Source organism: Cherax quadricarinatus, chromosome 53, assembly GCF_038502225.1.
Source record: "Cherax quadricarinatus isolate ZL_2023a chromosome 53, ASM3850222v1, whole genome shotgun sequence".
NCBI lineage: Eukaryota > Metazoa > Arthropoda > Malacostraca > Decapoda > Parastacidae > Cherax > Cherax quadricarinatus.
The window spans coordinates 11,178,572-11,205,753 of NC_091344.1; the positions used below are offsets into that span (position 1 = coordinate 11,178,572).

The 27,182-nt window shown below is 39.5% G+C and overlaps 1 protein-coding gene across 3 annotated transcripts in view; it reads left to right on the plus strand.

The window, feature by feature from the left end:
• Lcch3 (Ligand-gated chloride channel homolog 3) overlaps nucleotides 1-23,525 on the plus strand; it is a 157,874-nt gene extending 134,349 nt beyond the window's left edge. For 2 of the 3 annotated variants that reach the window (XM_070096309.1, XM_070096308.1), the window contains 4 exons: nucleotides 6,151-6,435; nucleotides 11,096-11,408; nucleotides 16,495-17,355; nucleotides 17,678-23,525. In XM_070096309.1, the coding sequence (XP_069952410.1) occupies nucleotides 6,151-6,435; nucleotides 11,096-11,408; nucleotides 16,495-16,789 (893 nt within the window). In that variant the 3' untranslated portion in view covers nucleotides 16,790-17,355; nucleotides 17,678-23,525. The remainder of the gene's footprint in view (nucleotides 1-6,150; nucleotides 6,436-11,095; nucleotides 11,409-16,494; nucleotides 17,356-17,677) is intronic. The other variant, XM_070096307.1, reaches the window with a different exon arrangement.
• Nucleotides 23,526-27,182: the final 3,657 nt, after the last annotated feature.

Here is a 27,182-nt window from a genome sequence, read left to right on the forward strand (position 1 = left end):
AAATACCTCTCACTTAAATACCTCTCACTTAAATACCTCTCACTTAAATACCTCTCACTAAATACCTCTCACTTTAATACCTCATTTAAATATCTCTCACTTAATTACCTCTCACTTAAATACCTCTCATTTAAATACCTCTCACTTAAATACCTCTCACTTAAATACATCTCATTAAATACCTCTCACTTTAATACCTCATTTAAATATCTCTCACTTAATTACCTCTCACTTAAATACCTCTCACTTAAATACCTCTCACTTAAATACATCTCACTTAAATACCCCTCACTCAAATACCTCTCATTTAAATACCTCTCATTTAAATACCTCTCATTTAAATACCCCTCACTTAAATACCTCTCATAAATACCCCTCACTTAAATTCCCCTCGCTTAAATATCCCTTACCTAAATACCCCTTAAACATCTATTAAATAATTTAAAACCATGTACATAATATGTGTGTATTGGGAATCCATATGTATCACACTTATTTATATATAACACTTATATGTGCGAAAACTACATATATGCATCAAATATGCAATTTCCATTTTAACTTACCATAATATACGATCGACATCCAATTTAAAAATTTTGCAAGACGCCTAAAAATAATTAAAAAAATGAGGGTGCGGAAGTAGTTTTTCTTTTCTTATCGCTCATATTCCGTTATCGTCAGACTTTATTTGCAGTTTCCGTAAATATGACCTCCTTGTGTGTCTCCATGTTTTATAAATAATTATCAAAATTACCAGATATTTATATATGCCTTCAATAAATAAACACAAAGAAACTGAAAGTATAAAGGTGTCCAGTCCATAGCCTAAGGGGTAATGGTATTCTATTGTCATTGAGCTTGAAGGCGTTGCCTCTCTGGATCGTAACGGTAAGGAGCAAATTAATGTTACTTTTTACTACCTCTACGCATTTCCTAACAACATTGTAATGTATGATTTCCTGAGGTGAATGTCCCCTCAGTTCCCAGGTTTATCGAATACCAGCTAGAAATGTCCCTAGTCTCTTCTGTTACTCATGAAGGAATGCTAAACCTATATGGTTCATATAGAGCCAGGGAACTGAGGGAAGCAGATTTGATCTGATGAACGGGAGGATACGTCCAATTCCTTTGACCAAGAGCTCTACACTAGCATCAGTGCACCTTTAAAAAGTTATTCTTTTATAACTCTCTTATTTATTCTAGTTTTCCCCATTTCTCTCTCTTTCCCCCACTATTTCCATTCTCTTTTCTATTAGACATAGAACTGCAAAACCGATAAATTTCTTCTAATGATTCTAATCAAAAAGTTTCTCCAATGCTTGGTTCATTCCGGGTGACTATTAGGTTCAGCTTGACTGCCACACTTCCTCCTCACCCTCGTGTGGTTTGTGTTTGTGTGATTTACCTGCTTGTGATTATCTGTTTGTTGTAACAGAAGCAGAACTATCTTTGTAGCTACCTGTTTTCGATAAAAATAATAATAATAATAATATTATTATTATTATTATTATTATAAAATAATAATAGTAATAATTCTATAATAATAATAATAATAATAATAATAATAATAATAATAATAATAATAATAATATTATTATTATTATTATTATTATTATTATTATCATCATCTTTGGCATTTTAGCCGTTATTTCTCTGATGTCACCAACAATAGTAGACTAACACCCAGGAATCTTCATTTTACTGTTAGGTGAACAGGAGCACCAAGTGTGAGGAGATATGACCGAACGTCTCGCCTTGCCCAAGCATCAAACTTTGGATCTTTCCAATGACCTGTGTGTGTGTGTGTGTGTGTGTGTGTTCTGTGAGAGTGTGTGTGTGAACCGACTCTGATCCTGGGCGTGCGATTTCGCAATCCTCTCCAGCTACCTTTCTTCTCCTGCCTACTCCTCTTTTTTCCTGGCTTCCTGGAAGGAAATGAAATGTTCTGATAACTACCACCAGGAGGGCCTCAAAACACACTGCAACAAAATAGTGTATATATATCAGTCGAGAGGAAAAGCAACGTTTGTGGTGTGTGTGTGTGTGTGTGTGTGTGTGTGTGTGTGTGTGTGTGTGTGTGTGTGTGTGTGTGTGTGTGTGTGTGTGTGTGTGCTATTATTATTATTATTGTTACATTCATAGGGAAGCAGGAGAGCAGTCAGTGAAACACGGTCTGGGGACTGGAAGGTAACTAGGATCAGTGTAGGGAAGGAGAGACCATCTCCAAAGCCTTTGCCTTTGACTAGGAGCATTTTCCCAGCAACAAGGTGAAGAATCCCTGGGTCAATCCTAATTACTTCCCATTCCCCAGGCGCTGTATGACCCGTACGGTTTAGCGCTTCCTATGAATATATTAATGATTTAGCTTTTATACCCCGCTCACACGCACGTATAGTGAAATACACACACACACACACACACACACACACACACACACACACACACACACACACACACACACACACACACACACACACACTCACCGGTCGTCTCCCACCGATGTAGGGTGACCCGAAAAAGAAATATTTTCACCATAACTCATTCCATCACCGTCTAGCCAGAAATGTGTCGATGACAATACAACTCAAATGCCCTTCCAAACTATAATATCGCCACCGCTCCTTCAGAGTGCAGGCATAGTACTTCCCACTTCCAGGATTCCCTTCACACAATGTTACCCTGCTCACACTCCAACAGCTCGTCAGGTCCCCAAACCCATTCGCCTCCATTCACTCCTATCTAAGACGCTCACACAAAACCTTCTTTACCTCCTCACTCCAACCATTCCTAGGACGACACCTACCCCGCCATCCCTCCGCAACAGATTTATACACCCTCTAAGTCATCCTATTTTCCTTCATTCTTTCCAAATGTCCTAACCACCTCATTAACCCCTCTTCGGCTCTCTGGATAATATTCTTAGTAACCCCGCACCTCCTAACCTCCAAACTATGAATTCTCTGCATCATATTCACACCTCACTTTGCCCTCAGACAAGACATCTCCACTTCCTCCAGACTTCTTGCTGCAACTTTCAAAACCCATACTTCACGCTCATATAAGAGTGTTGTACCATTATAATGTCATTCAGTTCCCTTTTTGCCTCCATGGACCAGTTCTTTGTCTCCACAGATGCCCCAGTGCACCTCATCTTTTGCCCCTTGTCAATTCTATGGTTCACCTCGTCATTCACAGACCCGTCCGCCGACAAGTCCATTCTCAGATATCTGAAAACATTCGCCTTCTCCATGCTCCCTTCTTCCAGTCTGGCATCCAGTTTTTAATTACCTAATTTTTTTTATTCTTATCAAATTATTCTTTCCTATGTTCACTTTTAATTACTTTTCAAATACCCTCCAAAATTCGTCCACCATCCTTTGCAACTTTTCTCTAGAATCTCCGAAAAGTACAGCGTCATCGACAAAAATGTAACCGAGACAAGTCCCACTTTGTGTTAGATTCTTTATCTTGTAATTCCAAACCTCCCTGCAACACCCCTGCATTCATTTCTTTTACAACCTCATCTATAAATATGTTAAACAACCATGGTGACATTTCGCATCTTACTGAACCATGATGACATCACGCCTACGTCACCAAGGTGACATCACGCCTACTCTTACTGAAAAATAATCTCCCGCACTCCTATATACCATAATCTGAGCTCTTTACTATTTTCAGTAACCTACCGCCTATTCCATACACTTGCAACATCTACCACATTCCCTCCCCTATGCGCCCTATCATATTCCTTTTGTAAATCCATAAATGCAACGAAACCATCCTTACCCTTATCAGAATATTGTTCACATATATGCTTCAATGTAAGCATTTGGTCTACACATCCTCTAACCTTCACATACACACACACACACACACACACACACACACACACACACACACACACACACACACACACACACACACACACACACACACACACACACACACACACACACACACACACACACACACACACACACATATATATATATATATATATATATATATATATATATATATATATATATATATATATATATATATATATATATATGTGTGTGTGTGTGTGTGTGTTCTGATTTAGTTTATTCAATATATCTTTGAGAGTCACTGAGAGAACAAAACACAAACACCAGGAATAATATCAATTTTAAAAAAAAGCTGAATTTTTCTCTCACTTGCATTTCCATTGTAATGGAGTTGTGGCTGAGGATGAAATTTCACTCAGGAGGACGACTCTCAGTGCCTTTGGCACTGAGGGTACTGAGGGTTGTGGTTGAGGGTGGTGGCTGTGGGTGGTAATTGAAGTTGCTGAGTGTAAGCCGTGGTTGTAAGGGGTTGATAAGGGGTTGTACGTAGTGGTCGTTTGTGTTGGTGGTGCTGGTGCTAGTGGTCGTCGCCGTCGATGGATAGTAGTTTCAATTTTTATCCAACGGCAAATCATTACAAAACGACAGCTGGCCAGCAGATAGAAGCTTGAGAGTCGTAACGCCGACAGGAATAATAACAGACACACAGATTTGTTTAACAAACTTAAGCAGGTGAATGAGTGCAATCATAAGAGAACCTTACTTTACGTTTGTGGTATTTCAGTAATCCACTGACTTCCTATCTCGAATATATATAAATCAAAGTATATAATATTCTAAATTATATAATGGAATACAAAATTTGTCAGGCTGTCGTTGCAGTAATCTATTATATATATATATATATATATATATATATATATATATATATATATATATATATATATATATATATATATATATATATATATATATATATATATATATATACCAGTAAATAAGACGCTAGTTCAAGACTGTTGTGCAGCGTTGCTGGGGGTTTCGTCAGTTAGTGACAAAACTACCAGCGAGCTGAACTTTGGTCATATTTCCTTATACCTATTGCCCCTGTTCACTTACCAGTAAGTAGGTACCTGGGTGTTATTCGATTGGTGTGGGTTGCATCCCGTGGGGTGGTAGTATACCCTAGGTAGGGTATACTACCTAAAATGTTCGTGTCACACAAGTGGCAATGTTTTTATTGCTCGTAAAGAGCATTTTCGTAGCAGTTGTGAGTGTACTTTCTCAACAAATACTTTACTAATACGAAAACTCTAGCATTAAAGAAATTATTCTTATTGTAATCCTTGCTATTATTCAGAGGTGTACATGTGATTCCTTACATATATCACTTTTGTAATTATTGGTATTTAGGTAGATAAGGTATGGTGAGAGGACACATACTTGACTTAATGAGGCATTTTTTAAGGCAACATTTCGTCTGCCAGAGGTTTTGTCAGGCTGATACATGCATTACATGGATACAGCAAGTATATAAATGAAAGGGTAATAGCATCAATAAATGTAGAGTAGTAGTAGTAGTAGTAGTAAAAGTAATTACGGGGGTGTCTCGAATAACGACGGTGTCGTGTATCTGGAGTAAGATTCGTGTTAGATTCTCGATTATAATAAAGTTGCCTTTATCTTATGTAACAGGATGTGAGGGCTGCCTCCACGCACTTGCACCTCTCTGTATCTGGTTCTGGCACAACCAGATGAGCATTCTTCCATCTCATATGTTGGTTAGTGGAGGTATGATGCTGCAGCACGTAGGCGTTGTCCAGGTTGTCGGTGGCACATCTGCTGCTATAAATTTGTTCGTTCAGGCAGCTTCAGGGGTGCAGGATTATTTCTCTAATGTGCCTTACTATCCTCCACCCAGGGAATGATGTAAACACCAGGGTGGAATGCTTCTTGATGCTAGATATTAGTTTTCGTGAGGTTCTTAATTTAAACACGAGCGATGGTGACGAATGTAGAGACATTTTGGGCAATTACTACTACGACTACTACTACAGTTTACATTACTCTATATATACTCATTATGTCTATGTATAAGGCATTTATTACGTTGCTGTAATAAATGCCTTATTAAGGTCCATAGTGTCCACTTGCCTAATAAAACACTTGGCTTATATGGTGCATTGCCAACGAGTACGAAGACCATGACGCAAGTTGCAGAATAAGCTTTGCTCGGGACGGCGTTTCGCTCATTATCAGGTCATAATTTGATAAGCTTCTACAAGGAGAGGGAAACGTGTTCTTTGCGTTCATAACACTCTTGTTATTCCCACAGACGGGTACACGGTAGCTGACGTGGTCATGTACTGGAAGGACATTCCTGTAGTGGGGGTTGAAGAGGCGGAGCTGCCCCAGTTCACCATCATGGGTTACGAGGCCAACGACCGCACGGAAGAGTTGGCCACCGGTGTCTACCGACGCCTCTCCATTAGCTTCAATCTACAGCGAAACATCGGCTACTTCGTCTTCCAGACGTACCTGCCCAGCATCTTGATCGTCATGCTCTCCTGGGTGTCTTTCTGGATCAACCACGAGGCCACCTCCGCCAGAGTGGCTCTGGGTGGGTAGCTGCTGTAGGAGAGGGGAGAGGGTTGGGCAGGTATTAATCCTACTTGGGGTCTTGAGTTCAAAGGTAATCCACCAGAGAAGTTTTGTTGACAGGTATGTGTAATGTCTCAGAGATATATCTGTCCACCTTTTTCAGGAATAACTAACACATTGCAGACAAAAAGTTAACGACATCTGGGTCTGTTTTGGACTATTATCAAATCAGAATTTGAGAATAATGATTTGATAATGGTCCGGTCATTGTAAAGGTTTCCTCTCTAACATATGGGTTATTCGTGTACTGTTCCAGTCACGCTATTGTGGTTTTTATTCGACTATCCGCCTCTTCTTATGCCACACTAGAAGTCTATATGTGTGTGTGCGAAGTGAAAGAGAATAAGTTAAGCAGAAGGTTGGCGAGTTAGCATCTGCTGGGAGAAAGGTTGGTTAGTTAATAGTGATGAGGACGTAGTAAAGATGAGGTGTGAATTAAAGAATGCACTGTTAATAGGCAGCATAGAAGTTGGTGATTACAGAGGTGGGTGGAGGAGAGAAAGAGAACATTAGCGAAATGTTAAGTTGAAAATGCGATAAGGGAGTAAAAAATTGCATACGAAAAGCTTTTACAGTGTAAGCAGAGAAGAAGAGAAAAGTCAAAGGGAGTATGAAAGAGTGCAAGAAAAGTGCAAATAAGAGAAAAGGTGAATATATATCAGGAAACTTTGCTGACAACAATAAACAGTTTTAGAAAGAAATTTCGTAAGTGTGATGACTAAATGGATTAATTGATGTGATAATGTTATATTCATAGATAAGCGCTAGATCAGTATGGGTTACACGGTATCTGGGAAGTGGAAGATACTCAGGCTTGATCCAGGGAAGAATAGATCCAACAGTGAAAGTTTTATGATGCTGAATATGGAATTAAGAGATATTAGAAAGATTATGAGAATTTTATGAGCTAAACATGTGTAAAGAATTAGACACATGTTCAACACTTGGGTAACTTTATTGAGGAAACGTTTCGCCACACAGTGGCTTCATCAGTCCTAAACAAAGAAGAATGAAGATCATGAGTATGAGGAAATCAGTCCCTCAGCCTAGAGTCAATGTAATCAGTCCACCAACCTTGAAAAGAATACATTATATGCGCGAAGAAGTGACTTAAATACTATAGGCAGGTGAGATGCATCAGTCGTAGGCGATATCACAGTGGACAAATCCACATGTGGAAGTCATGACTATAGGTTAGGCAAATGAAGAATTCCCTGTATCAAGATCCCAAGAAGTGAATATGGAGACGGATGAGATTGAAACTTCAATGGTGACAGTAAGCTGGGAAATGCTGAGAGTTGTTCAGTGTGTATGAACGATGAGGAGGTACTTAGGATTTGGCAGACAGCAGTAGTTCCTTGGTGACAGCAGTAGTTTCTTGTGACAGCAGTAGTTTCTTGGTGACAGCAGTAGTTCCTTGGTGACAGCAGTAGTTTCTTGGTGACAGCAGTAGTTTCTTGGTGACAGCAGTAGTTTCTTGGTGACAGCAGTAGTTCCTTGGTGACAGCAGTAGTTTCTTGGTGACAGCAGTAGTTTCTTGGTGACAGCAGTAGTTTCTTGGTGACAGCAGTAGTTCCTTGGTGACAGCAGTAGTTTCTTGGTGACAGCAGTAGTTTCTTGGTGACAGCAGTAGTTCCTTGGTGACAGCAGTAGTTTCTTGGTGACAGCAGTAGTTTCTTGGTGACAGCAGTAGTTTCTTGGTGACAGCAGTAGTTTCTTGGTGACAGCAGTAGTTCCTTGGTGACAGCAGTAGTTTCTTGGTGACAGCAGTAGTTTCTTGGTGACAGCAGTAGTTCCTTGGTGACAGCAGTAGTTCCTTGGTGACAGCAGTAGTTTCTTGGTGACAGCAGTAGTTCCTTGGTGACAGCAGTAGTTTCTTGGTGACAGCAGTAGTTCCTTGGTGACAGCAGTAGTTCCTTGGTGACAGCCTTGGTGACAGCAGTAGTTTCTTGGTGACAGCAGTAGTTTCTTGGTGACAGCAGTAGTTTCAGTAGTTCCTTGGTGACAGCAGTGGTGACAGCAGTAGTTTCTTGGTGACAGCAGTAGTTCCTTGGTGACAGCAGTAGTTTCTTGGTGACAGCAGTAGTTTCTTGGTGACAGCAGTAGTTTCTTGGTGACAGCAGTAGTTTCTTGGTGACAGCAGTAGTTTCTTGGTGACAGCAGTAGTTTCTTGGTGACAGCAGTAGTTCCTTGTTGACAGCAGTAGTTCCTTGGTGACAGCAGTAGTTTCTTGGTGACAGCAGTAGTTCCTTGGTGACAGCAGTAGTTTCTTGGTGACAACAGTAGTTCCTTGGTGACAGCAGTAGTTCCTTGGTGACAGCAGTAGTTTCTTGGTGACAGCAGTAGTTCCTTGGTAACAGCAGTAGTTTCTTGGTGACACCAGTAGTTCCTTGGTGACAGCAGTAGTTTCTTGGTGACAGCAGTAGTTTCTTGGTGACAGCAGTAGTTCCTTGGTGACAGCAGTAGTTCCTTGGTGACAGCAGTAGTTCCTTGGTGACAGCAGTAGTTTCTTGGTGACAGCAGTAGTTCCTTGGTGACAGCAGTAGTTTCTTGGTGACAACAGTAGTTCCTTGGTGACAGCAGTAGTTCCTTGGTGACAGCAGTAGTTTCTTGGTGACAGCAGTAGTTCCTTGGTGACAGCAGTAGTTCCTTGGTGACAGCAGTAGTTCCTTGGTGACAGCAGTAGTTCCTTGGTGACAGCAGTATTTTCTTGGTGACAGCAGTAGTTTCTTGGTGACAGCAGTAGTTCCTTGGTGACAGCAGTAGTTTCTTGGTGACAGCAGTAGTTTCTTGGTGACAGCAGTAATTTCTTGGTGACAGCAGTAGTTTCTTGGTGACAGCAGTAGTTCCTTGGTGACAGCAGTAGTTTCTTGGTGACAGCGGTAGTTTCTTGGTGACAGCAGTAGTTTCTTGGTGACAGCAGTAGTTTCTTGGTGACAGCAGTAGTTTCTTGGTGACAGCAGTAGTTTCCTGGTGACAGCAGTAGTTTCTTGGTGACAGCAGTAGTTTCTTGGTGACAGCAGTAGTTTCTTGGTGATAGCAGTAGTTTCTTGGTGACAGCAGTAGTTTCTTGGTGACAGCAGTAGTTTCTTGGTGACAGCAGTAGTTTCTTGGTGACAGCAGTAGTTTCTTGGTGACAGCAGTAGTTTCTTGGTGACAGCAGTAGTTCCTTGGTGACAGCAGTAGTTCCTTGGTGACAGCAGTAGTTTCTTGGTGACAGCAGTAATTGTGACAGCAGTAGTTTCTTGGTGACAGCAGTAGTTTCTTGGTGACAGCAGTAGTTTCTTGGTGACAGCAGTAGTTTCTTGGTGACAGCAGTAGTTTCTTGGTGACAGCAGTACTTCCTTGGTGACAGCAGTACTTCCTTGGTGACAGCAGTACTTCCTTGGTGACAGCAGTAGTTTCTTGGTGACAGCAGTAGTTTCTTGGTGACAGCAGTAGTTTCTTGGTGACAGCAGTAGTTGTGACAGCAGCAGTTTCTTGGTGACAGCAGTAGTTTCTTGGTGACAGCAGTAGTTTCTTGGTGACAGCAGTAGTTTCTTGGTGACGGCAGTAGTTTCTTGGTGACAGCAGTAGTTGTGACAGCAGTAGTTTCTTGGTGACAGCAGTAGTTCCTTGGTGACAGCAGTAGTTTCTTGGTGACAGCAGTAGTTTCTTGGTGACAGCAGTAGTTTCTTGGTGACAGCAGTAGTTTCTTGGTGACAGCAGTAGTTCCTTGGTGACAGCAGTAGTTTCTTGGTGACAGCAGTAGTTTCTTGGTGACAGCAGTAGTTGTGACAGCAGTAGTTTCTTGGTGAGAGCAGTAGTTCCTTGGTGACAGCAGTAGTTTCTTGGTGACAACAGTAGTTTCTTGGTGACAGCAGTAGTTTCTTGGTGACAGCAGTAGTTTCTTGGTGACAGCAGTAGTTCCTTGGTGACAGCAGTACTTTCTTGGTGACAGCAGTAGTTCCTTGGTGACAGCAGTACTTTCTTGGTGACAGCAGTAGTTGTGACAGCAGTAGTTTCTTGGTGACAGCAGCAATTTCTTGGTGACAGCAGTAGTTTCTTGGTGACATCAGTAGTTTCTTGGTGACAGCAGTAATTGTGACAGCAGTAGTTTCTTGGTGACAGCAGTAGTTCCTTGGTGACAGCAGTAGTTCCTTGGTGACAGCAGTAGTTTTTTGGTGACAGCAGTAGTTTTTTGGTGACAGCAGCAGTTCCTTGGTGACAGCAGTAGTTCCTTGGTGACAGCAGTAGCTTTTTGGTGACAGCAGTAGTTCCTGGGTGACAGCAGTAGTTCCTTTCTACTTTGTTCACTGTACACTGCTGTCGCCATCACTGTCACCACACATTACAGGCATGACAACTGTACTCACCACCATCATGCGTTACAGACAATACCACTGTACTCGCCACCATTATGCGCCGTAATCACCATCACTGCCACCATGCACCGCAGGCATCACCACCGTACTCACCACTAGCACTCACTGCAGGTACCACCACTATACTCACCATCGCCACACATTACACGCATCACACTATACTCATCACCACGCATAACAGTCATCACCACTATACTCACCACCACCCCACATTTCAGGCATCACCACTGTTCTCACCACCACCCCACATTGCAGGCATCACCACTGTTCTCACCATGACAACCATCAGTACGGGTGTCAGGTCTTCCTTACCAAGAATTTCCTACGTCAAGGCCATAGATATTTACCTGGTGATGTGTTTCGTCTTCGTGTTCGCGGCGCTCCTGGAGTACGCTGCCGTCAACTACACTTACTGGGGCCAGAGAGCCAAGAAGAAAGCCAAGAAGATGAAGGAGAGTAATGGCCAACAGAACAAGCAGTCTCCTGCCATCAAGGCTGACGGTGTGGCTGCTAATGAGGAAATTATTGAGCTACAGGACATACGCATGTCACCCATCCCGTCTATCAGGTGAGTCTATCGTGTCCATTAGGTGAGCTTAATATATATATCTGTTAGGTTATTTTATTCTGTCTATCAAGTGACTGTGCCATGTGAGGTGATATTCCATCTATCAAGTGAATGTGATCTGTCTATTACGTGAGCTTGATGCATCTGTCAGGTGATAATCCATCTATTAGGTGAGCTCGTCTCATCTCTCCGGAGAGCTCAATAAGTATCTCAGGAGTGGTCATGACATTTATCAGATGACTCTACTCCACTTATCAGGTGAGCCCATCCAATCACTCAGGTGTGCCTATTCTCTCTTAAGTAAACCTATTTCGTCTATCAGGTGAACTCATCTATCAGATGGGTCCATCCTGTCTACTAGGCGAGTCCAAGTCTATCTTGTCTATCAGTAATATAAATAAATAATATAGATAATAATAATAATAATATTATTATAATTATTATTATTATTATTAGTTTTATTATTAATATTATTATTAGTATTATTATTATTATTATTATTATTATTATTGTTAGTTTTATTATTATTATTATTATTATTATTATTATTATTATTATTATTATTATTACTATGAGCCAGTAAGGGTCTTAGAGCGCCTGAGGAATGGAAGGTAAACGAGTTTAATCTAAGAAACAGGGATTTCTCCAACTCATTGGATCAAGAGCCTTTCACCACTAATTCTCCCCCCTACTCCGAATTCAGAAACTAGGACAGGAGTGCGGTAACCTATATTTAAGATCGAATATTCTACTCCTACCTTTCACCTTGACCTTAAAGTACACTAAGTTACTTATGCAATAAGCTGGCAGAGTTACAGCCACGTTAAACTCCCTCACAAACAGCCTGAATGGTCAATGGAGATGTGGTGTGGCTGAGAAGACAGGGAATAACAAATCAGTATGGTCAATGGTATGGTGGTTATATCAGTGGTGATTGTAACAGTGGTGATTGTATGTCAGTGGTGACTTGAACAGTGGTGATTGTAACAGTGATGATTGCATATCAGTGGTGTTTGTAACAGTGATGACTATATCAGTGGTGATTGTATGAGTGGTGATTGTAACAGTGATGACTGTATATCAGTGGTGACTGTATATCATTGGTGATTGTATCAGTGGTGATTGTAACAGTGATGATTGCATATCAGTGGTGTTTGTAACAGTGATGACTGTATATCAGTGGTGATTGTATGAGTGGTGATTGTAACAGTGATGACTGTATATCAGTGGTGACTGTATATCATTGGTGATTGTATCAGTGGTGATTGTAACAGTGATGATTGCATATCAGTGGTGTTTGTAACAGTGATGACTGTATATCAGTGGTGATTGTATGAGTGGTGATTGTAGCAGTGATGACTGTATATCAGTGGTGACTGTATATCATTGGTGATTGTATCAGTGGTGATTGTAACAGTGATGACTGTATACCAGTGGTGACTGTATATCAGTGGTGATTGTATCAGTGATGATTGTAACAGTGGTGACTATGCCAGTGGTGATTGTAACAATGATGATTGTAACAGTGATGACTGTATATCAATGGTGACTGTATATCAGTGGTGATTGTAACAGTGATGATTGTATATCAGTGGTGACTATATCAGTGGTGATTGTATCAGTGGTGATTGTAACAGTGATGATTGTATATCAGTGGTGATTGTAACAGTGATGACTGTATATCAGTGGTGACTGTATGAGTGGTGATTGTAACAGTGATGACTGTATATCACTGGCGACTGTATGAGTGGTGATTGTAACTGTGATGATTGCAACAGTGATGACTGTATATAAGTGGTGATTGTATATCATTGGTAATTGTATCAGTGATGATTGTAACAGTGATAACTGTATATCAGTGGTGACTGTATATCAGTGGTGATTGTATCAGTGATGATTGTAACAGTGATGACTGTATATCAGTGGTGATTGTAACAATGATGATTGTAACAGTGATGACTGTATATCAGTGATGACTGTATATCAGTGGTGATTATATCAGTAATGATTGTAACAGTGGTGACTGTATATCAGTGGTGATTGTAACAATGATGATTGTAACAGTGATGACTGTATATCAATGGTGACTGTATATGAGTGGTGATTGTATCAGTGGTGATTGTAACAGTGATGATTGTATATCAGTGGTGACTGTATATCAGTGGTGATTGTATCAGTGGTGATTGTAACAGTGATGATTGTATATCAGTGGTGACTGTAACAGTGATGACTGTATAACAGTGGTGATTGTAACAGTGATGACTGTATATCAGTGGCGACTGCATGAGTGGTGATTGTAACAGTGATGATTGTAACAGTGATGACTGTATATCAGTGGTGACTGTATATCAGTGGTGATTGTAACAGTGATGATTGTAACAGTGATGACTGTATATCAGTGATGACTGTATATCAGTGGTGATTGTATCAGTGATGATTGTAACAGTGATGACTGTATATCAGTGGTGACTGTATATCAGTGGTGATTGTAACAATGATGATTGTAACAGTGATGACTGTATATCAGTGGTGATTGTATCAGCGATGATTGTAACAGGGATGACTGTATATCAGTGGTGAATGTAACAATGATGATTGTAACAGTGATGACTGTGTATCAGTGGTGACTGTATATCATTGGTGATTGTATCAGTGGTGATTGCAACAGTGATGATTGTATATCAGTAGTGATTGTAACAATGATGATTGTAACAGTGATGACTGTTTATCAGTGGTGACTGTATATCATTGGTGATTGTATCAGTGGTGATTGTAACAGTGATGATTGTATATCAGTGGTGACTGTATATCAGTGGTGATTGTAACAGTGATGATTGTATGTCGGTGGTGACTGTATATCAGTGGTGATTGTATCAGTGGTGATTGTAACAGTGATGATTGTATATCAGTGGTGACTGTAACAGTGATGATTGTAACAGTGATGACTGTATAACAGTGGTGACTGCATGAATGGTGATTGTAACAGTGATGACTATATCAGTGGTGACTGTATGAGTGGTGATTGTAACAGTGATGACTGTATATCAGTGGTGACTGTATATCAGTGGTGATTGTATCAGTGGTGATTGTAACAGTGATGATTGTATATCGGTGATATTATTTCGTATGGTGAATACCCATATTTAAAAATCTGTATATACTACAGGACATTTGTGAATGGGAACGTTTTCCCGTGAGTAGTGATGACTAAGGAAGTCACTCGTACTTTCACGTGGTCTTTCATAGAAGTCAGTGTGCTGGTAGGAAAGGTGTGATCCCGAGAGCAGAGGATGTCTGTTGAGATTATTATAATAATTATTATTATTATTATTATTATTATTATTATTATTATTATTATTATTATTATTATTATTATTATTATTATTGAGGAATTGAGACACTTGTGCAACACATGGGAATCTTTATTGAAGAAACGTTTCGCCACACAGTGGCTTCATCAGTCAAGTACAACTTGTCGGTTTTTCAAAACCATTCACCACATCTGTCAGACACTGCAACATCATGGGATCTTGGTACAAAGACTTCAACGCTTGCCCAACCTTTGGACGACGACCTACTTACACTAGTGGCAGGTCCCACTGTGATCCCGCCTCCTCCTGCTTCAACTCATCTCACCGCAGTATATAAGCCACCTCTCTGGCCCTATGCTGCACTTCCTACAAGAGTGATGGACTGAACACATCGTTTCCAGGTTGAGGGACTGATTACCTCGAACTCCTCCTCTCCTTACCCATTTCTACTTTGTATTGGACTGATGAAGCCACTGTGTGGCGAAACGTTTCTTCAATAAAGATTCCCATGTGTTGCATAAGTGTCTCAATTCTTCAACTTGTCGGTTTTTCAAAACCATTCACCACATTATTATTATTATTTTTTTTTACCGCTACTACTGCTACTACTAATACTATTACTATTATTACTACTACTTTTACTACTACTGCTACTACTACTACTATTGCTACTACTATTACTACTACAACAACAACAATTACTACTACTAACAATAATAAAGTATAGAGATGGACAGACACAAATGCAGTATAATGCGATCCTTTACTGATAACGTTTCACCCACACAGTGGACTTTATCAAGTCACAAACAGATCTCTTGTGATCTGATGATGCCCACTGTATGGGCGAAACGTTGTCTCTTAAGGATCGTATTATAATGCGTCTGTGTCCTCGTTCATTTAGTTCTTCGCTGAGATTGTCTAGAAAGTTCCGAGGGGGTGTATCGGGGTCAGCGCCCCCGCGGCCAGGTCCATGACCAGGCCTCACAGGGGATCACGGCCTGATCAACCAGGCGAGCAAAATAAAATACATGCAATAAGCGTATAAATCTGGGTGGATGAAAGTCGGCAATGTGTTTTAAAAATCTCCTCTCCCATTCATGACTTTGAGTCACCTTACCCTGTAGGTGGAGTTAGTGACCCCCGAGGTTGCATCATCTTACCCTGGAAGCGGGAGTTGTGACCCCCAACGTTGAGTCACTTTACCCTGGTAACGAGGATTGTGATTCCTGACGTTGGGCCACTTCACAGGGGAGTTGCCTGAATCCGTGGCTATAACCCCAACAACCTTTGTTTTACCCTTAAAGAGTGAGAGGATTTCTATATCCACTCAAATCTGCTGTAACTTACAATTTATTGATTCCATATGGACTTGGTTTTCACTTGGTACAGGAGACTTTAGGATTTTTTATTTTATCTCTAATATGGCAACAAATTAATCACGTTTCTTAAGGATAATGAGTAACCACAATGTTCTTGTTTTTTGTAAATCTTCCTATATCTTCTAATCACTATTATTTAATGTTTTCAGGATATTTTATATCTCAGTATAACACTGATGAATTTACACACGGAAATACACTGTTGCTAGATTATATTCGAAGGAATCAATTAAACATTTGTAAACAGAGGTTTTTAAGACAGAGAAAAGGCAGTATTTTTCTGGTTTAATTTATTTTCTCATCATCAGATAAAGTTCAAGAAGGTTTAAGTTTATTTTTTCTAAAGAAGTGATGGATTTGCACAAGTTTAATAAACTTTTCTTTCTCTTTCAGACAACGACACAACTCAAAATTCTTCTCGAGCGAAGGATCTCTACAGGACATTAAGTTCCCACCGTCTTTCCGGATCAACAGGAACTACTCCTTCCCGACACGTTCCAGCATCCACGCCCCCAGAGCACCCAACAGGAAGCGCGTCATCTCCAGCCTTAAGAAGGGAGCATCAGCCATAAAGGGCGCCATCCCCACCATCAAAGATGTTAACATTATCGACAAATATTCCAGAGTGATCTTTCCACTCTCTTTCATCTTCTTCAACACAGTATATTGGTGCTTCTATATCCTCTAGAGACGGAGCGGGGAGTGGTGGCCAATGGAGACTGCTGACGCTTGGTGGGTGTGTGTCCGGGTATTCTTTACCCTTTTTACTTGTGTCTCCAATTTACACTGGCGACTGGAGATCTCTGCTGCTCCTCCTAGCGATGCTACCTGGTGGCCTCCCTACCCTAGCCCCCTCCTTGCTTTCCTTCTGCATTTATGGCAAGAACAATTCGGAACCTTCCTTCTTCAGTGCAAGTTCTATTGCCTTCTGGCCTGAACTCTGCGCCAGGAACAATTGTGATATGACTAACTGATGCCGAGAAATGGGTATTTTAAAGATTCTCAGTGCTTAATATTATATAATGTAATAGACTAAATGACTCGCCAGGCGGTGTCACTAGTACTCGTGTGGGGATTAAGAAATCGGTCAACTTCTGGTGTGTTGTCGTGTTCTCTGTGTCGTGAAAGTACAGGAATACTTCATGTATACGTTGTGTCATGTTCCGTGCGTCATGAAGACGCAGGAATGCAACTTCGCTACCAAGGATCTCACTGTTAGCCTGAGAGGTGAGCCTCAACACTGAGCAACATGGGGTATGTATTTAAATTGGCTTTAAACAGTTTTCTTGAAACAGTTATACATTTCGTGAGGTACTTTGATGCTATTGAAGAGTTTTTAATCCAGGAAATTTTAGCTCCCTTTGTCTTTCTTAGATCAAGCCTGATTGCCTGTCTTTCCCCAGGCACTGTATGACTCACATGGGTTTAGTGCTTCCTCACGAATATTGCATTTTGTGTTTTATACAAATTTATTTTTTCAATGCAATGATTTTTTTTATCCATTTTACGAACTAATGTAACCTTTTCAAGATATATTTTTATTAAAACAAATATTTGCAAGTGTTTTCTTTTTCAGGATCATCATCTCTTATCAGAAGAAGGCAACTAAGGGAAGACGAGAGACAAGAACACCGCCTGCGAGTCAAAACATCAACCTGCAACGTCTGAAGGTTTACTCTTAATGTGAATACAGTCATCAGCTTCTGTGATCGCGCTGAAATATGACAAAGCTTTGAATCATTTCCTTTTTTTTCTTTCCAAGTTCAGATTTCCATGTGAAGTATGGTAATCTAGATTTTAAGTGTATTTGTTTATACATGATGATGGTAGTGTAATCATAAACACTGTACCCAAACCTCTCAACTGTCTGGACCTCAAAAGGGTAAAGTTTTCTGTGTATATCTGTGTTTTGGGTATACCAGGCCAGTTTTAATGTCAATAAAATTACGTATGGCTGGAGTGAGAGCATCTACTGGGTGACACATGGAGTAAAAATTAAAGTTTTGGATATCATTATTTCTATTGGATTTTAGCTCGTGCCTCTTGAGTGTCTCTCCCACTAACATATAAGAAGCAGTTTAACTTTGTACTATAACATGAATATTCAGCAACAGTAAAAGACAAAGCTACTTGGAGACCATTATCTCTTTCACTCGTAAGTTTTATCAGATTTTTTTACGTTTAATCTTCAACATTATCTCTTAGACTTTAGTGGGCATAAGATACGATTGAAATTGTTTTATATTTAAATAGTATAAAATTGTTAAAACTATTTTTTTGTTAACTCTTAAGCTCAGATGTTATTATTCTGTAACCAAGACTTTACCATTTCTTCCCGTTTAGGCTATAGATAATCCAAACCGATATTTATAGCTTGTCGATATCTGTACATTACTGTCAGCATTTTACAGCCTGATATATACGAGTAGATGTTCTTCAGTTTTGATAGTTTTTGGGGAGGTGGAATGAGGCTTGTACTTAATATTACATTCTAGCTGAAGGACTAACCCGTAGGGGTCATACAGCACCTGGGGAATGGAAGGCAATCAGGTCTGATCCGAGTAAGCAATTGCTTGGATTAAGAGCCTTTCGCCAGAATCAAGGCACCCTCTTTCAAGGGAATACATCATAAGATTAGGGCAAAAGACACGTCAAGCCTTGACTGGTGTCCACCTACCGTGTTCTTCGGCCGGGGACTTGCAGAGAGTCTCGTATCGGGCACACGTTAATCCAAAAAGAGTATTATTAGCCTATATTTAGGTCATATAAATTGCTATAGGATTCCTTACGACATGCGTAGTTACCTTTAGTTAACCCTGGCAATGGACTATAACGCTGTTTCATATGATAAGCGTTGAGCCTCACACATTTACGCTGCTTCACTAGGCTTCCCGTAGACACTGTGTTTTGTATATACTGTATGTATATGTTGGGCAGAGAATTGCTTTGTCGGCCAGATTCCAAAAAAATGTGTTATGTTGATTCTGCGTGGCAGTACCAATATAAAACAGATTATTCGGGCAGTGACTGGTAGGGACAGAACCGGACAGTGACTGGTAGGGACAGATCCGGACAGTGACTGATTGGGACAGGTCCGGATAATGACTGATATGAGCAGGTATGGACAGACAATTATAAATACAGGTCCGCGCACTAATATATTGGGACAGATCCTCGTAATGACTGATACTGACAGGTCCAGGTAGTGCCTGGTAGACATGTTCAGGCAGCGACTGGTAGAACAAGTCCTGATATTGACTGTTAGCTGCGCTGGCAAAGTAGCAAGCAACCTTTCCGCTCAAAAAAATAGATAATGTCCAGTTCAGTGAAGGACGTCTCCAATTATTTGCTCTCGTTAGCAGGCTAAGATTATTATTATTATTATTATTATTATTATTAATTTACTTATTTTTATTTGTATTATTTTAAATTATTATTGATATAATTATTATTAGTAGTACTACTATTATTATTATATATACCAGTAGCGCTACAAACGAATTAATCGCAAAGCGCTAAATTTGAGGGCTGAGTTTCACTCTGAGGAAACACGTAAGATTGCACTTCGTTTACTTTGTAGTATTATAAAACGGACTCATTGTATACAAACATATTAAAATATATATGACTTTCTCCTTGTTCTCTGTCATTATATTCAGGGATAAAACGCTGTTGCCCGAAGGGCTCATACGCTTCCTGTGATTTGATCCGAGGAAGAGGATATTAACTACAATTCCTCGGATCAAGAGCCCTTCACTAGCTTCAAGGCCTTTCCTCCCTCCTTGAAGGGTCGTCTAATTCTTCTCATTTTTTACCATTCTTCCTTTTCTATTCTTTCTGTATGTTGTTTTTCTGTTCATATTTAAACTTCATAATAAGCAAGAATGGCCAGAGGAAATTCGATTTTAATTAAAGACAAATTGAAAAAATAAAAAGTCACAGTATTGTGGCTGGAAGAATTTTCAAAACCCTAACTTAGGAGAGGAACCTTATGACGTTTCACTCCATTATGGATCGAAATGTCACGACGGTCCAGGATGAGCCGAAACGTCATCTTCAGCGGATACAGACAAAAAAAGGAAGAAAAATTTCATAATTAAAAGAGATTTAACATGACATTTTATTGCAGTTTACTGAAAAGTTTTATCCATCAGAGACTTTATTAAAAATTTATTCAGGCGCTCTTAAAGAAATACGTTATAAATACAAAAGTTTATGGCTTGTGATGATGAAAATTACACTGAATTGTGAATGTTACTAATGCAATACGTTACAATAAATTCATTTTAGTACCTGAAAGAGCTAGCTTCAGCATCCCTTCCCATATAGACGAACTTGAAGTTAAAGACACAGCAAGTATTTACTCTGACAACATTTCGATTCTTTAGGATTTGTTTAAGACTTGGTAAAGATTTACACAGAGCGAAACGTTGTCACAATGACATCTTGCGCCTCGTAAGTGTCTTTGCTCCATCCTGTCAGCCCAACATGCTAAGTGAGCATTATGAGTAAATGGACCACACTCCTGAGAGTGTCTTAGTAAACGAAGACAGTGGTCTTGTACCTCAGTAATGCTGCTTTCGGCTCACAACCAAAAGTTCCCGGGATTGAATCTTTGGTGAAGCGAAACCTACGGGCATTATTATTATTATATTAAAAAAGTGCGCTAAATCCGTACGGTAAGATTTACGGGTAGGTCTCCTTTTGCCTGCTGCCCCCATTCACCTTGCAATGGATATTTTATCAATATAACTTTTCCCCACCAACGGGGTAAAGTCCCACTAATAAAATATCTAAAGTGCTGCATGTGTTTTTATTCCAGAGGAAGTTGTCACTATTATAACCAGTGCTTCTAACTAAGTGTTAGTCGACTACTGTGGGTGGCACTCCCAGGAAGACCTCAGGACTCTGAAATAACATCATATTGCTCGACTTCCTCGAGTTATCGCAGGTTAAAATTCCTTGACTGATAATGATCTAAAGAAACTCTGTTTCAACGATTAATACTCTATGAGTTAATTAGAGAATGAACCACAAAATTATTTAAACCTGAAGGGCATAAAAGATTTATTTCTGAGTCATACTCCGACAAGAGGTCTGTCAGATCTTCTGTATAGTTTAATGAAGTACTGGAGCAACTCCTCTTTGTGTTCGTCTGTTTATACTTATTCCAGTTAATCTGAACGTGATGAATCATTATCCAGGGTTGAGGAAGAACAAAAAAGCACAATACCGTGACTGAAACATTACATAAATAACCCTCGCACAGGAGAAAGAAAGTTATGACGACGTTCCAGTCCAACTTGGGCCGCTGAGTAGCCACGCTGAGTGTGGCTAGTCAGTGGTCCAAGTTGGACCGAAACGTCGTCATAAGCTTCTTTCTTCTATCTGCAGATTGTGTACGGGGATTAGGATCTGCTGTTGGTTATCTTCGGATCGTTGCGGGAATCATCGTTCCCACGGCCCAGTCCCGAAACTTTTTTTTAACATCTTTTGAGGTCGTCCATTATACTTCCGTGAATAACACTCCCGAAATGTTAATTCCCGAACATATTATGACGGTTTACAATACCTTTCTTTTGTGTTACAAAAATAGTGTTGTTATTAAACACCTGCATTTCTTTCCAGTGCATATATTTCATGTTGTTCTGTTCTCGCAATTAATGTTATTTAGTACTCTCCGGTCAGAACTTTAATCTGTAGTCAGAACTTTAGTGTTTATAAGATACATGTGCTCAAATTGACTTAAGTTTCACCACTATAGTACAGGCTTTTTTTTTGTGAATACTACAATCATTAAAATCTTTTTCGTTCATTCACTTTTTTCTCCTTACTGTTTCTGTGTACTATCTTGTTTTCACAGTGTACTCTAGTGGGTGAAGCAATCCTTGAAGATCTTCTCTTTTATTAGCTAACTTATTCTTCAGACCCATCCTGTAAACCTCCTCTGTGGAGATAAGTGGTATAAAATACCGATACGATGGAAAAATAAACACAGATGCAGTATAATGTAATCCTTTATTGATTACTTTTCGTCCACAGTGGGCCCTATCAAGTCACAGATCTGTTTGTGACTTGATAAAGCCCATTGTGTGAGTGAAACGTAGTCAGGTAAGGATCTGCATTTGTTTCTGGTTTTTTACCAAACCTCCACTGTATTAGAAATTTCTGCTTCTTGTTGGTTAAGGAGCCTCTCACTTGCTGACTGTGTAAAGCCTCTTGTAGATTGTTAACAAACTCTTACTTTCTGACTCTGAAGGGCCTCTGACCTAATAAGTGATTATTGCTGACTAAAGAAGGTTCTCTTGCTGACTTAAGAAGGTACTTTTTGCTAACTGAATATCCTTGCTGGCAGAAGCAAGTACTCTTATTGACTGAAAAAGAGACTTTTGCTGTCTGAAGAGGGTACTGTTGACTGAAAAGGGGGACTCTTGCTAACTGAAGCAGATACTCTTGCTGACTGAAGAAGGTACTATTATTGACTGAAAAGGGGGACTCTTGCTAACTGAAGCACTCTTGTTGACTGATGAAGAGCCTCTTACCTGCTGAGTAACCAACAAAAGACACAAATCCCAAAACAAAACAAAAAAAAAATTAGCCTACCAGAAAAATAAATTTATCGCGAGGTGGGAATCTTTTAACAGTATTGTAAATTGGGTATAACTATGCTAGACTAGGTTAGCGATGTACTCTTTGTTGATTGTGCTGCAGGAGCTGAACTTGTCACAGATCTCATTACTTGACATAAGAGTCACGAGGTAAACTTTACATTATCCACTGCAACTATTGCTCTCATATTGTCTTTTTTTTTTAATTATATTGTAATCTGTGTAATCATACTTTTTAGAGGGGGGTCATGGTTGATTTTTTTTTTTTTTTTTTTTTTTTTTTTAAACTGGTCTGTTCACGTATTTTTCAGTGTGGAAAAGGGACACTTGGGTACAGTTCGAGATTTTTTAAAAAATATCTCCTTTTATGCCGTATTTTCCGGCATATAAGGCGCACGAGTACGTATATAAGACAGGCAAGACAACGTTTCCGAGTAGTTGTACCTTAAAGTTAGTAAACAACTGCTAAAGCGTAACCCAAAGTCTACCCTTAACCCAGACCTTGAGCATATAAGGCGCAGGCTGATTTTTCGAGACCTTTACTGGGAGGGGGAAGGGAAGCGCGTCTTATATGCCGGAAAATACGGTACTTGTCCTGAACTGTACCCAGGTGTCCTTTATCACAGTTTTTCAGTAACACCATACCATTTATAACCATTATTTTCTGTATTGTCACCTAATTTTAACACCATTTTCAGAGTTAACATTGTGCTCATCATTTCGGATTTCAGCATTATGTAGGACAGTCTGAACTTTATAATGTAAATATGATGTCGAAAGGGTGATGACAACAAAACTTATAATTTTCTATTGTTATCGAGTGTTTCCTTATATTTTACCTTCTTCACTGAACGAATTGAAATTATCTTTACTTAAAGATGGTATATAAAAAAAAAAACTTCGTGGAAGGAGGAATTGTTTTTTAAGCCATTGAAGGGCTTTCGATCCAAGGAATTGGAGCTTTTTCCCACTCTTTTTTTTGGGGGGGGGAATCCTGATTACGTCCCATCCACTCGCCATCCCCCCCCCCACGGCGCTGCATGATCCTTATGGGTTTAGCGCTCCTTGATGACTGTAATAATAGCAGTACTGCTACTAATAAGAAATGAGAGGGATGTAATTGCTCTAGAAGAGCTTTAATCCGAGGAAAGTGAGAACAGCTCCAAAATCATAGCACTTCTCCAAAGATCTTCTTGAGAAAGAGTGCGTTGAAAAGCTCTTGATCCAAGGAATCAGAGCCAACCACTGCTTCCTCATCAAACCTGAGGTACAGTATATAACTTCCATATATATATTATATATATGTATATATATATATATATATATATATATATATATATATATATATATATATATATATATATATATATATATATATATTTATATATATATATAATTATTATTATTATTAACACATTCACTCCATCACTGTCTTGCCAGAGGCGTGCTTACACTACGGTTATAAAACTGCAACACTAACACCCCTCCTTCAGTAGTATTTTAGGTACATCCGCATACGGTTATTAATAAAAGTAAATAATAAGGAAGAGAAAATGCTAAGTATTGATGATTTCTGGATCATACGAAGAGTTAAGTAAGGATAGTTTAGCATAACATGTAGACAATGGTAGATGACCTTCATATTATTATTATCAGCAGCAACAGTAGTAGGAACAGTAGCAGCAGTTGTAGCAATAAATTAGTAGCAGTAGTAGCATTTTTTTTATTACAAAAATTCCATTCTTATAATTTAAAAAACGCACAAGCCACGTGAGTCATCGAGCACTGGCCGGTGGACAGCAGCTGGCGCCGGGGTCAGTGTCAAATGTGTGCGAGAATGATGAAAAAAAAGGTCAGTGTCGGTGCAATAACTCAGTTTCAGTCAAGAAATCACAGAGTTTGCAGTAATTAAAAGGCTCTCCGAGAGAGCAGCCAGAGTGAGGAAGTTTGGGGCGTTGATTAGTTGGAAACTGATTAAATCCTTTTTTTTTTATATATGGAGAACTTGGGAATGAGGCTATCTGCTGGGAAGGACTACCTCTCTCTCTCTCCACATTTAATGACTATTTAGATGTTTGAGGGAATTATTGTCAAGTAGAAGATTGTGTCTCTCTCCCAACCGTTCAACTACTACTTCCCACCACTGCTGGCATGAAATAAGAGGGAGGAAAAACATTTCATACCATACTGAAAAAATGGCATGAATTTATAGGATGGATGGAAAGTTTGGGCTACAACTACAGTAAGTCCTCACTTAAGTCCTACAAGAAGTACTCAACGTCGTTAATGAGTAATAACACGCATTCCCCGCCGGGACCACGTTCGTTGTTAGGTAAGACACATATGCAACAGTTAAGTATCTTACCTAACAACCTGTCGGTATTTTATACCATTTTAATGTTCACCACGTTCGTTGTTGAACTGCCTGCTGGTTGAAGGTGCTCCTTACAGTTTTTTTCTTTTTTTGCTTTGCAAACATTTATTCCTTGATTAAACCTTCTTGTTGCAATGAGTGCTGAGGTGCCCTGTGCACCCCTGATGTTTGTATCAATTAGCCTATGAAAATGAAAATGTTTATTTCTCTGTAAAGCTTAACAATGTGTGGTTTTCATTTAATAAAATATTAATTACAAAGAAGGCCACTACGATGCCCAGGTATTTCGGGTAAGATTACTTTCGTTAAATGTTGTTTCGCTTAAAGTAGCAGTTGCCAAGAATCTGTCAACGACACTGATGACTCAATGTAATTCTGAGCATATTCGTTACCCCAGTCTAGCCCATAGAGCTGTATAATAGCAATGGCTCTATTTCCTGCCACTAGTTCAACATCTGGATACTGAGATACAGGTGACCGTGTGCCCCTGAAAAAAAAGATTCAGTACTGTGACTGGAACAATGCATTAATAATTCGCACATAGTTTCTTTCATCTTTCTCCATTCAAGGAAGGGTCCTTGGTGATGGTAAAAATCTCTTGATCTAAGGAATTGAAGCTATCCTCCCGTTCCTTGGATTAAACTTTATTATCTATCATCCATAGGCGTTACGTGACCCGTAGGGATTTACCATTTCCCCATGACTGTAGACATAACTAAAACTTGCGACTTTGGCTTAACTAGCAACGCACTTCTTGCCGAATAGGGCAAGCGAAAATTTGTTTATGCAATAATTTAGTAAAACTCATTCTGAATCTAACGAAAAAAATATATTTCATTGTGTTTGTTTATTAAATTATTATACACTTATCTAAAATACATTTAACTTGCTTAGGCTTAATTAAATTGTGCTTGCTACAATAAGATTAGGTAAGTTTCCTGAGGTGCTTTTGGTACAAAATCATTAATTTTTACATTAACAAATGAAAAAATATCTTCAAACGTGTAAGAGAAAATTTTAGACAGGACTTAATTTTAAATGAGTTTTTGCTAATTAACCAATTTTACTTATTCGGCACGATATTTGCTATTTCTGGAAGCGTTGAATACACGAGAGGTATCTGTCTGCATAAACTTTTTCCAAAAGACATCACTGCAGACATTTTTAGAGAAAATGAACGTGTTATGTCCATAGAAAATACATTTCTTATGGGAGACTAGTATATTTATACTATAAACTCAGCCACACTGCTTCTCTCTTGTTTTACCCTACGGTATTGTCAGATGAATACCTTCCGCTTGAACAAAAAATGGAAAAATAAATAATAAACTTGATGGATAATAATTATGATGATTTTTCTAAGAATTTTAATTAAAATTAAGTAAAATAAAATTGGCCGCTGTGGTTCCAGTATGATGTTGAGACAGGTCTATCTTATATCCTGGATGGTCTCTCGTGAAGCTTTAGATTTATTATTATTATTATTATAATCAAGGGAGAAGCGCTAAACCCGGAGGATTATACAGCGCCTGGGAGAGGGGGATGTGGAAGGCATTCAGGCTTAATTCGGGGAACTGGAGCACAGATCCAATTCCCTAAATCAAGAGCCCCTCACCAACATCAAGGAACCTTCCTTGAGGGGTATGAGGCTTTAGAGGAAATGATGTTGGTTATCCTGGGCGGTGGTGTTCGTCCGAAGTTCTGGGAATCCTGTCAATACTTGGTCGCAGTACAGCACTTCCCATTTCAAAGAGATGAGGAATCGTTATGTCTCAATATGACCCCTTGACAGGAATCTTGCTCCAAATACTAGCGTCTACCCTGACTGACCAGGCCAGCAGCAGAGCTGATAATAAAAAAAACAACACTGGTTACATAAGGGTTAATGAACATAGCACTGAAGAAAGATATAGGTGGTATTATATATTATACTTCAATGTCATTACTGGTTGTCTTCAAGAGGGAGCTGAACAGATACTTAAAGTCGGTTCCGGATCAACCAGGCTGTGGATCGTACGTTGGACTACGTGCGGCCAGCAGTAAAAGCCTGGTTGATCAAGCCCTGATCCACTGGGAGGCATGGTCGTGAACCGGGCCGC